Source organism: Plectropomus leopardus, chromosome 1 (genome assembly GCF_008729295.1).
Source record: "Plectropomus leopardus isolate mb chromosome 1, YSFRI_Pleo_2.0, whole genome shotgun sequence".
In the NCBI taxonomy this organism is placed as follows: Eukaryota; Metazoa; Chordata; class Actinopteri; order Perciformes; family Serranidae; genus Plectropomus; species Plectropomus leopardus.
This window is the reverse complement of record NC_056463.1, coordinates 19,216,052-19,228,425: the sequence shown is the minus strand read 5'-3', so window position 1 is coordinate 19,228,425 and position 12,374 is coordinate 19,216,052. Positions and strand designations below refer to the sequence as shown.

Below are 12,374 nucleotides of genomic sequence, written 5' to 3'. Positions count from 1 at the left end.
CAAAACAGCCTACTATGGCTCCTGTGAGGGCCAAACAGTCCAGCTACAGGTCAGGTCTGAAAAAAAGTTGATCGTTAGTCATACTTGACTTTCTCACACCAGTGCAATGGGATTACTGTGTGTAATTGTGGGAAAAATACAGTCATATTCTGGCCGAGAATTATGCTTTGTATGCATTGTACTTATGGCTCTGTGTTACCATTGGACTCAAAAAGATGAAACAGACAATGAGCTTAACATGAAAGCAGGACTTCAAAAAGCAGAGGAATTCAAAGTATTTACAGAGGACAACACACACACACACACACACGCAAGCTCACACACATGCACACTCACCAAAAAATGGCATGCTTTTACACTACTGGAACGTGCTAAGCATCTAGAAGACAGTTCCAGTGAAATCAAGCCTAGCTGGTGATGAGAGGTTTCTCAAATTACTGTTTCCTTCTAAATCAGAGGAGTGTACACACACACACACACACACACACACACACACACACACAAAAACAGTAACACCTACAGTATTATACAACTGTTCAACAAAATGTTCTGTGTGCCAACACAGGCGTTTCTGTCCGGCTTTCAGGAAAACCGTGCTGATGCAACAGGAAGAGCCTTTAGCAACAACGCACGCACTCATCTACAGAGTGACATCACCAAGCTGCCAACACTAACCACAATAAGTCGGAACCTGGAAAGGAATCACAACAAAACTGGACACAACAGCTTTTTTTTTTTAGTTACTCCGTTATTTTTTATTTCTATATCATACCAATCATTTGGCCCAACCCACAAGATATTACAAAACACCTCTATATTTTTAAACAGCTAGCCCGACTCTGCCTGACAGTAATAACATCGTCTCCCTGAACCTCTCAAACTAGCTAAATAATATATCTTATCTTGTTTACTGAATCCATAACCACACAATAACTTGAGACTCATGAAAGTTGCTGGATCTAGCCAAGAAAAAGTCTGGCATGGGACCTCCCCTGTAAAACGGCAAATTGAGGTTTTAACACTTTGTTTACACACTTTGTTTAGTGTGAGTAATGAAGAGTTTGTGATTTTGGACACAGCAACTGACCCCAGTCAGTCTTTGTTGCATGATGCATGATGTAAATATAGCAACAGAGGTCCTGTTTTGGAAACCTTGCTGACTGATTTCTGATGGAAGCTGTTGACTCTATTGATAAGAAAGTAGGAATAAACAGATAATACAGCTGGCACTGGGTCAGTTTACATTTAGCATAGACTTGGGAGGTCTGATTGTGTTATTAAAGCACTCAGAAATTCAAAATAGAACAGTCGAATGTAAGAATGTATGACTAGAAATCTAATGGAAAAAAACAGTAAAGTGAGAATTCATTTAAAAACAATCACAGAGTTGAAAAAAAAACAGCAGATCTACACATACAGCACAGTATTTCTGTCCTAATTTTCCAGGTTTTATTTCTTGAAGACCTGCCATTTTCCAGATTTCTGACAGTGTCCCCAAAGCTCACCTTGCAGAGCTAGACTGAGCCTACGCTTTCAGACATTAATTACTTAAGAGGATTTGGCATGAAGTCTAATTAAGGATCTGGAATGTCTGATTAGTCAGGAAAAGCGACAGCAGACTGGGAAAAAGGTGATCCAAATTAGCAAACACCTTTACCACAAAAACTGAATGAAGCTGCTCTTGCCTTAGACTGTTATAGCAGGAATAAGTTATTTGGGGTCACCACAGGTAGATATGGGGGAGATTCCTTTTACAGTATTGTCTGATCAAGTAAAAATGTACAACATAAAGCTCCTGGAGGAAGAATTGTTACTGCTCAAAACACCACTGTAACAATCAAAAAGTCATTCTGAAAGCAGCTTATAAGGTGTGCAGTTTGATTTTTACTGTTTATTTGAGCGCGTTGTGGCTTGCTGTGATTATGAGCAATGAGCACTGCCGTCTCTGATGATGACATCTTATTTAACTCATCAAAGAAACTCCCTTTTTTTCTTACCAAACTCTGATGCATAAAGGAATGACAAGAGGGAGACAGACAAAAATGCTGTTACTACAATAATTAAAGCAATAAGATTTGACAAATAATAAAAATGAACAACATTTACTGTTTTCTGAGGCAGCAGCAATTTATTGTGCCTCACTGCGACAAGGGAAAGGAATATAAAGTAATAGCCAAAGACAAATGTAAAAAAGGGGCATAGGGATGGCAATAAATGTAAGTAAAGCTATTGAAGATAGACCCAGTTCACCTTGACTTGCACTGACTTGTCCTGAGGCAAGAGATTCCACTGTGTGTGGGGGGCTAGAAGCGAATGTGGCCTTAATTAGTTACACTATAGCAGAAAAACTTTACACAAGGTTAAAGGGACCATAATGTAGTCAGGAGCTAAGCAGACCTCCAGTAGCTTCTGAATGTGTTAAAGAAAACACACACATTTAGTGGCCTTGTGACTTTAAGTGTAATTTTTTGGCCAAGACACAATAGACATGAGGCGACGCACCAGTTGGTCTTAATGGCCACAAGTTCTTGATGTTAAGTAGATACATTTTTAGCAGTTAAAATTGGTTAGCACCCCCTTCAGTGACACCTTCTTTTTTCTTAACACTGCAGTATGGTTATCACCTTACAGTTAAAACAGAAAAGACATACAGTAGGTCCTACTTGAACCAAGAGAATTCATCTGCTACAAGAATCTGATCCTTTCTCCTGGTCTTGGCCCTACCGGGATTCTCTCAGTATCCAAACCCTTAAGTGTCAGGTCAATAAAGACAGCAAGTAAGAGTACCAACAATGACAGGATGCAGGGTAAATCGGCCAGTCCGTTCCAGCCCTGCCAGTCTGCCAAGGAAGCAGCAGATGACTCAGAAAAAAGAAATGAAAGCACAGGATATTGAGATACCACAACAGTTAGGCCGTGGGCTGGATTGTTTGAATACTTTATGTTAAAAGCCATACAGCATTCTTAAAGGTCATGAAATACCTCCTTGTAGGAGCCTCGCTATGAAGAAAGCTTGTGATGTTATGGGTTGTATAAAGTCAACAGACATGGTCTCATCACCTAAAGAAAACCAACACTGTCCATAAATCTGGAGCAGGAATCTGAAACCATGAAGTGACTGCTGTTTTGTTTCAAAGCATCCATGGCAGGGGGGAAAAAACCTGAGGGCATTTTTTTTACTCCTCTAAGTGGGGTAGTGGGACAAAAATGAGGCAACATGTGGCCTGCAATATGGAGATCTTCACAGGTACAAAGTTTTGGACCTGAAACTGACCTGTGGAAATGTGTCCACATGCAGCGACTTGCTGCTACAATTTCTGACAGCAGCCCTTTGTCCCCACTGACCTGCCGGGCACCATCCTCCTTGAATATGGTCCATCTGAAGCTCATGTCGTTTTGTTTATGTTTTCTTTGTTTCACCACCAGCCTATTAGAGATGCAGCTGTAGCAAGCATCTCACTATCGCTTTCCTCACCCTTATTTTAAGAAGCTTCAAATTATATACAGCTACAAAATAAGCCCAACAAGCTGTAAGTCCAAACGGAAGCACAAAGAGTTGTTGCTATAGAGGCAATACACCATCTCGTTGAGCTGCATTGGTGTGAAGTAGCACATTTATATAATTTTGCAGACAGGCACGCTGCAAGTGGCTGCATGTTTCAACTTGTCTTGGCGCTTATCTTTGGTCTGATCTGGGCTTTATATGCAGATGAAAAGGGTAGAAATGTATTTCATTAAAGTTGCAACTATCAGTCAGTTAACTGGTAAGGTCACTTGACTGGCAGAAAATTAATATTATAGTACTATTTTGATAACTGATTAATGGTTGAAGTAGTTATTTAAGCAAGCATTTGATGGCTCCAAGTCATTAAATCTGAGAATGTTCTGACTTTCTCTGTCTTGCATTATAATGTAATGTATTATATTTCTGATTGTTGTTCAGACAAAACAAATTGCAACAAGTCCTCCAAGTTGTTTGTCCATGCCTCCTGGAGAATGCCATAGATGGGTTTCCTGAATAATAAATCTGTTTTATGATGCGATGATGACATGGTTTAATTTAGGGCAAGATTGTGGTTTGGGTTGAAAAGGCTGAATGTTAAAAGTTAGGGCACATTCATTGTAGAAGCAGATTGGGGGTTTCTGGCACACCTTCACCAACTTCTAAGGTGCACAAAGAAGAAAGTCTTAAAGAGGTCAAAGAGATCCAGCAACACTTGTAGTTGCTGGAACAATAAAGTTGTTCTCTAAACTACAAGTTTTTCTGGAGCTCTTTGAACTCTTCTAGGGGACATTCATCATAATGGTTAAATAATAAATGTGATTAGGGAACAACTGTGGTTATACAAAATTTAAAATAAAAAACAAAAACAAAAACAAAAAAAACATTGACTGTTCGAAACAGTAAACGAACAATGGTATCAAAGTTCGACCCCCACCTCCTCCCTTTACTGAAATTGTCACTCTATAACAATGTCACCTGACTTGCTCCTTGGTTCGTGTCATATGTACTGCAGCAGTTGGAGGGCTTTGTCACCTGAATGTAAACATATTACGTGGCTTTGGGGCACTTGGAGAAACGACTGATCTCTTGTCCTTTAGTTTTTACATTTAATAATGTCCCCTGGGATTTGAGAAAGTTGTCAGTTGGAAATTACTCGATAATTGAAACTATTGATTGTTGCAACCCTGCGTGTTTTTTTTTTTTTTTTTGCACTTCACAGTTCACACTCTCCATTTTACATCAAAAAATATTTTTCTCCTATGATGATCATGACACGACACACAAAAACTTAGCTAATCAGATCCACATGGATATTAGACATACTGACACGCAAACCTGAAGCAATACTTCATGGCCTTACCTAATCTGTGCTGCCTGTACCATAACTGCATTAAACCAATGTCAAATTCAAGACTATTAAATGCATCAACTGTAATTGCAACAGCAAAATCACTTCAGGATGTTGTTAAAAATGTAGAACATAGTTGGATGATGCATGAGCTAATTACCATTATCCATTAACAGCATAATTTACTTAAAAGTCAACAGGACAACTGTTGCAGAAGGATGGGGGTGATGAGTTAAGGTAGAGTCAGAGTCAGGTGCTAAAGGTCAACTAGTTTCAGATTGGAAGCTTACTTAAGTACATTACAATCAAACAATACCTCACCACAACATTCAGCCTTCCAAAAGAGTTGAATCAACAGCTCTTTGGCACAGAGGCAACAAAAAATGAATATGATATGCTGCACAAAAGGAGGGCTTATTGTAAGGCTGGTATATTGAATAACAAAAACCTGGTGTTCTGGTTTGTCAGCATCCATTCAAAGCAAGATAAAAATGTAGTGACTATGTAGTAAACAAAACTCACCATATAACCCTTTAAAACCTGAGCAAATTACCTTGATTTATTTAACAACGTGGCAAGAGGATGAGAAATTAATAAAAATTTAAACTGACCTGAAAAATTGGAGAAAAAAAACCCAATATAAACAAAAACAAGAAAATTACCTTTAAAATGCTAAAAAGCTGAAAACATTTTTCTTTTTTTTCCTGTAAAAAAAATTAAATATGTAATTATCTTGGATCCAGCACCCACTACAGGATGTGCATGTCCTATTTTTGAATCTGGTTGAAAGAAGTTTTCTCAGGTTTAAGAGGTTAAAGGCTACTAAATGCAGCACAAGAAAACTGATGTCAATCCCGGTGTTAAAGGGTTAAACATGTTTTAACGCATACTCACTATTTTTTTTCTTCCCTTCCTGTAGGCAGGTAGAGGCATTTGTGGCCTTGTTCATGTGCTTACGATGTAGCATGAAAAATATTTATTTTAATACTATAAAGAATTATAATAAGTTACTGTTCAATAGGTCACACTTTAGGTGCTACATTTCTCTCATTTGTGCCAGAAAATACCCTGGCAGTGTGGAATATGGTGTGTACAGCTTATCTGTAAACTCCTGCTGCTTCTCATCTGCCAATGGAAAGACTCCTGCTAGCCAAGATTCACCACGCTTAATATTTAATGTCTTAGTTCAGAATCATCTTGCTCTGGAGAGAAACACAAGCAGTGGATGTTAGATCTCACAGGTGCTTTGGGCTTTTCACAGAAAAGTGTGAGAAAGTGTGAGTGTGATGATTGGAAGCAAAAGCATCATGGCCTCCTGCACGGCTCCTTTTGACTTAACAGACACTGACAACACTAAACAAGCTAAATCTGAAAAATGCATCTCCTCCTTCCTCTCAATTTTGGCATGTAAATATAACATCATCCACAGATTAACTGACAGAAACTATAGTTTAATTACTGAAACACGTCCATCCAGCTCTATGAACAAGAAACAAAAAAGAAACTGATGTCTGGGGGGTATGCCACATCTTGTTCCACTTAATAATTTTTCAAAGCTACACCTCTCAACAGCTGATGTGTGTCTGTGGTTGCTTCAGGGTGAGCAAAAAATCTGCTTACATTTCATGAGCATAACTGACCTGCTAACCTAAAATAGGCCAAGGAGAAAGAGTGTCTTCTACACTTCTCGTGAAACGAATATGACTGGCAGAGCAGTAAAGATGGACAACATACTTGTGGTACTTTAAGTTTTATGGTTTGCTGATAACTTCATTGCAGATCATTAAATCTATCAAAGTGTTCAACATAGTACATACTGTACCAAACTGCCACACTGCACAACCAAAAAACAGGATCAGTTTGACTATTAGTCATGCAGCGAGTGACAGAAATGTTTTAGTTAAAATAAAATACTAAGATTCATACTATTTTTAGGATCTTTTATTATTTTTTGTCAGATACTTATTTTTGTTTGTCTGATATTTTGATGATAATTTTCAGATTTCAGATTTTCAACACAGAAATTGCTGATGCAAGCTTTTGAGTGCAAACCAAAATATTTCTATAAAGTGCAAAAATAGGAGAACAACAAATGGAGGGCTAATGATCTTATCTATATATGACATAGAACTGACATATTGTAGCAGAAACCACTCTTTAAATGCAACTAATTTTTTTAGCCTCACTTAAGAGAAAGAAAATTACATGAAATTGACACTTTAGTATTAGATTAAGGTGCTACAGCTTTACCATGTTAAACTACTCGTATACTGATTTGTTGCAGCCAAAACAAAGTCACAAGTGTGCAGTAAATACCAGAGGAGGTGATATTTTGACCTGAGACTGATTAGGCTTTTTACTGAGGTTTGGTTAGTGTTAATGATTAATCAAGGAGATTTAAAAGAAGTTAAGGAGGTGTGAGTAATTTGCATTTGTTTTTGTCAAGACACACACACAATGAATCTATTGGCAATAACCCTAACACTGGATATACGTGATTTTTATATCCAGTGCCATTATTCAGGCTTTACATTTGAATCAATACGAGCAAATCAGAAAAAAAGAAAGAAGAAAAAAGATTCCTCTTTTATTTTAACATATCTGCTGTCAAACTTTTCATTAACAGCTTACTGCAGGAATTAACTAAGAAGACTTTAATAAATACTGCATCGTTATTTGTTAGACGAGTGCAATTTTCTATAAATGTTAGGCTCGTGCTGTCAATATTTTGATAACATATAGTTCATTAATTTAACACTGCATGATTGTGTGACACTCTTTTTTTAAAGGACGTACAAGGTAATACGGAAGATCAGATATGCCAAAAATGGCTTGACCTAGATTTTTATTTTTTTACCTCTGTAGTGTGTACCTATACAGAATGAAACAATTCTTTCGCTCTTCTTTACATTAGTCGAGAAGTCAGCTGTATATGTAGCTTCCTTGAAATGTTAACATTACTACTCTGCACTGGAAACTCCACCTCGGTATTTGATGATGAAAAATACTACAGGAGCTTGTGGGTTCAGGAACCAACACTATTAGTTGGTTCCCGTCAGTCAAAATGTGCATAAAGCTCCTAGAAAAGTTAACAGAAAAGTTTTTGGACAATAATACGTCTGTTTCTTTGCTGGGCTCAGCACCACTGCACCAATTTTAACCACAGAATACACAGTGCCAACATTACACTGAGGCACTGTAGACAGCGGGTCCTGCTGATGAACATGATAAAACCCAACTGCATATATGACCGGGGAGTCTGAGTGCCAGAACCAAAGACTGAGGTTAACAGCAAAGACCCTAAAAAGTGAGTACTACTAACAGAATAGAAACAAAATGAGTAGAAAAGACATTGAACTGTTTGCCATGGTCATTTGACTGGTGCAAAAGAAAACTGAGATTGTTGGTAGTTTTTATGGTGACAACCCAAGTCTGTGGATTTTGGAGTGTGTCACACTCACTAGTTTGAGGACTCTGTTTTGGCCTATTCCTACACTTGTTTTTTTTTTTTTTTTATTTAAAAAACTCTGGTTTGGTAGAGATAAATCCTTAATTCACAGAGTAAGATATAAAAAGTATGCTCAATCCACAGACATTTCGTTTATCCTCGCTGTCTCTCTATGCCGCTCAGCTTTCTGCTGAATAGTGGCTCTCACTCATTCTTTGGAGGCAGCTACAGTACATCATTTTTAACAACAATTAATGGTAACAAAAGAAACAAGGAAATAACTGTAACAGTAATGTTTTAAAAGTAACAGACTGCTTATTTGAAAATGTACTACTCGAGTGTTTGTTTGGTCATTGCTGCAAAACCTTACCTTAGTAAGTTTGCCTCTTGCCTAAATATGGTAAATTTATACATTAGTTTATATGAGAGCTAGCCCGCTACAATGATTGCAATGGCAATGGTACAGATACAAATAGCCCCCACTCTGACTATCCTGCTACCTTGATTTGAATGGAAACATCCACTCTTTCCTCCTCCTCCTCCTCCTCCTCCTCCTCCCCCCACTACTACTACTACTACTACTACTCTCTTCTACTTCTGAGACCTGTATCTAGATTCACAGTAGTAGATTCTCGGACAGATAGTATCTGACCCATATTTATGTCATTCTGGGTTGGCTGGCTGAGCATACTTATGAAAAACAGTATCAATGACAAGCATGATCGTGTGGTTGCTTTCATTGTGACACTGGCTAAATAACCGAGCAAAGCTACAAACTAACCACCTGTATGAAGTATGCAAGTATTCTGACAATGCTTCATGATGCTTTCAATAACCTTAACTTCAAAAGACTGATGAGTTGTGAATTAATTATGTTAATATTTAAAACAGCAAGCAAAAATATATCCTTATATTTAAAATATAGATTTGAGAACAAAGTCCATCTGTTCATGTGCTTAGGACAGGAAAGACACAAACTTAATGCAACAGCAAATTGCTCAACTCTTAATACTTTTTGTTATTTTTCAGATGTTTTCCCTCTACGGCATTTTTTTTTCTTTCATCATCAGATATCAACAAGCTTTCAAGGCAATCAAGTATTTTTAAGCGCATGCCGCCAAGTTTGCTTAACACAGCAGAGTCAATATTAATAGAGTGCTATTTAAGCCCAGGTTTACACACAGGGCAGCCAGAGGGTTAATGATTGACCATGCTTTGGTGGGTGTCAATATGAACAAAAAAATATATGTCGAAGTTTGTGGTCTTACAATTGTTAACCTGAAGTTATGAGAAAGCCATAACATTCTTCACCTTTGATGTGGTGGGAATATATTTTATGGCGTCCATTAACCTGCAGTCCATTACGGACCACAAAAGGTAGTGTGACTGGCATTCCTGTCTTGAGTGCAATTGTTTTCGTTTTTCCTTTATATTCCCAGAACGGCTCGCATGCTAAAAATATGTATTCCTCCTCATGTTTTAGCTGTCCAGTGTAGCTTTCTGAAAAAAACCCAAACCAATAAATAACTGCAAATAGCTGCTACAATCTCCTCCATATGATGTCCATAATAGAGAATAATTCTTTTTTATCCAGGTGTAAGGTCTGTCTTGTCAATACTGAGGGTTTGACGACATAAATGGATAAATTAAATTTTCTTTTCAACCACAGGGACAATGCTGCAGACAAACAGGGGGAGAGTTGGCCTTGTCGGCAAGATGCAAAACTAACTTCACCTCTCACACACAGCCGAGCCGACTGAGCTGACATAAATACACAATAGTGTGATAAGTAAGTAAACAAGGTAGGCTAAGGAACAAGTTGCTATTTATCTAGATCTCAAGAGAATATCAGCTGACTTATGATTTGCACAAGAAATGATAAAAGTCAACAGTATAACGGCTTTCTGTTGAGTCATAACTAATACTGAATGCATCAATAAATCATAAAATTAGTTAAATGATAAAAACTGATCTTAAAAAAGCTTTTTATAGGACTTGGGGATCACTAATTTTTGTTTTTTTGTGTGAACATTTTAATAATTGTTTTTAATACTGCAGGGTAAGAATTAGAAGGACTGTTTGTTTTGAATACAGTTATGGGTACTGGCTTATCCATTGCATGATCACAACACTTTGTATCTTCTTCCTATTTACAGTTTTCTTAATAGAAGTATAATGAAATATGCTCTTTCTGAACCGTCTCTGGTATAGTCAAGGCTGTCCTCATTCTAAGGTGGCCCTGTTTATAATATACTACAGTGTGTTGAAAAAATATCAACTGCAAATTGTATTTAAAAAATGGGATTTGTATAAAGATGGGATTATATTGGCAGAAATCTCAAAAGCATCTTTTAAAATTTAAGCCCTTAAAGTTCCAGTAAAACAGCTGGCAAGCAGCTGTTTGATTTTGCAAAATTATTTTTTGTTTCTTGCAAAACTATGATGCTAGGGAGGAACTTTCTGCAAATATTGACTGCTGTTTACAATAGCCAATCTGACATCACAAGCAAACATGGAAGTTGTCGCTTCCCAATTTTTTCTGGAAACTAGATCTGTTTGGGTTCTATTCCCGAACGAATGGGCTGTCCTAACCTTAACTATTCAATTTCAATGCCTAATCACTGTACTTGCACAGAACAAAGTGGGTTTCCAATACAGCATGTTTTTCCCCCTAAGATAGCAAGCACATGACCCTCTCTGCTTTCCCTCTGATTGGGAAGTACATTTATTTTCACCTCAGAAGTCCTTACCTCTTTGTAATGTAAAGCATGAATGATAAGCTGGCTGACCAACATTAGCTTACTGCAGATATATAGGTATCAGCACATGTATCTGACCATGAATAACAAGAAATTGTACTATGTAAATTCCAAAGATATATTTGCAGTAGTGCAGAAAAATGGTGTAGTTAAGTTAATTTCTAAAATGTAATAGCCTATATCCTGTTCAGCATATACAGTAACTTGGTCACAATTCTTTAGCTCTTGAACAGCACTCAAACACCTTTCGCAAGTATTTAAACCTTTGAAATAGGATTTCTTTTAAAAACATGGGGGAAAAAAGGCTATTAACAACATGGCATGAAATGTCCCACAAATTGCAAAGCACTATTAAAATGTGACAAGGAAATGACCTAAAACTAAAAAACAGAGTTTGATTAGAAAAATGACTATAAACACATAAAGAAAAAAATATATATATATATATATATATATATAAGAGAGAGGGGCCTTTTCGAACAACCCACAAATAATAGACAGCACTGGCACAAGTAAACTGGTCTGACCGGTGTGCATGCAGCTGCTGAGGGCTTCAGTTTGAAAAAAAAAAAAAAAACAGAAAAAAACTTCACCTTGCCCCAAGAAACAAAACCTAACGTACAGGCTGAAGGACGCCGTGGACATCTTTGCACTGGGATTCAAACTTAACTGTTAACGGCAGGCAAGTGGCACGAGGCAGTTTACAGATGACACTAAGGGGGCTGAACGTTACCAACAGTTACATGAAAAGTTACTACCAGGTAACGTTACTAACACAAACTACGACTTGAGTAGAAACTTAAAAAAGTGAAGAAAACTTAAGGTGTTGTTACCTTTTGAGTACAAGGATCTGGGAGAATTCAGGTCGAGGTCCCCGCTGAAAAGGGAGATAAAGTCAGAGGGCATCGCAATCCCTCTGACTGAGGAAACCGGACACCTTCAAGTCAGTTACCTTCACTGAACGATATTAATTCCTCTCTGACAGTCAGAAAACCTTCAAACTTGCGCTCGGACGACCGTAGTGACTAAGGTGACCCTGCTGTTAGCTGTAGCTGGTTAACCGTCTCCGCTGTCACTTGGCTCGTGAATCCCCCCGCGGTCCGCCTACGACGTGTGTTGTTGTCAGCAGACACCCCGAGCTGCTCACACCGCGAGACACGCCCACGCCGATGACGCAATACGTAAAACATGCGTCTGCATAATTATGATAATGAGTAATGATGAGCAGTCATGAACTGTTTATTTATTTATTTTTTTGTTTATTTTATATTCAGCTCCTTACTACTAGTAGAAAACGCTCTGTTACAATTAAAA

The 12,374-nt window shown here is 37.7% G+C and overlaps 1 protein-coding gene across 1 annotated transcript in view; it reads right to left on the bottom strand.

Annotated features, from left to right (window-relative positions):
- nfat5b (nuclear factor of activated T cells 5b) overlaps positions 1-12,133 on the bottom strand; it is a 39,756-nt gene extending 27,623 nt beyond the window's left edge. The window contains exon 1 of the mRNA XM_042488888.1: positions 11,894-12,133. Coding sequence (XP_042344822.1) covers positions 11,894-11,966 — 73 coding nt within the window. The 5' untranslated portion in view covers positions 11,967-12,133. The remainder of the gene's footprint in view (positions 1-11,893) is intronic.
- Positions 12,134-12,374: the final 241 nt, after the last annotated feature.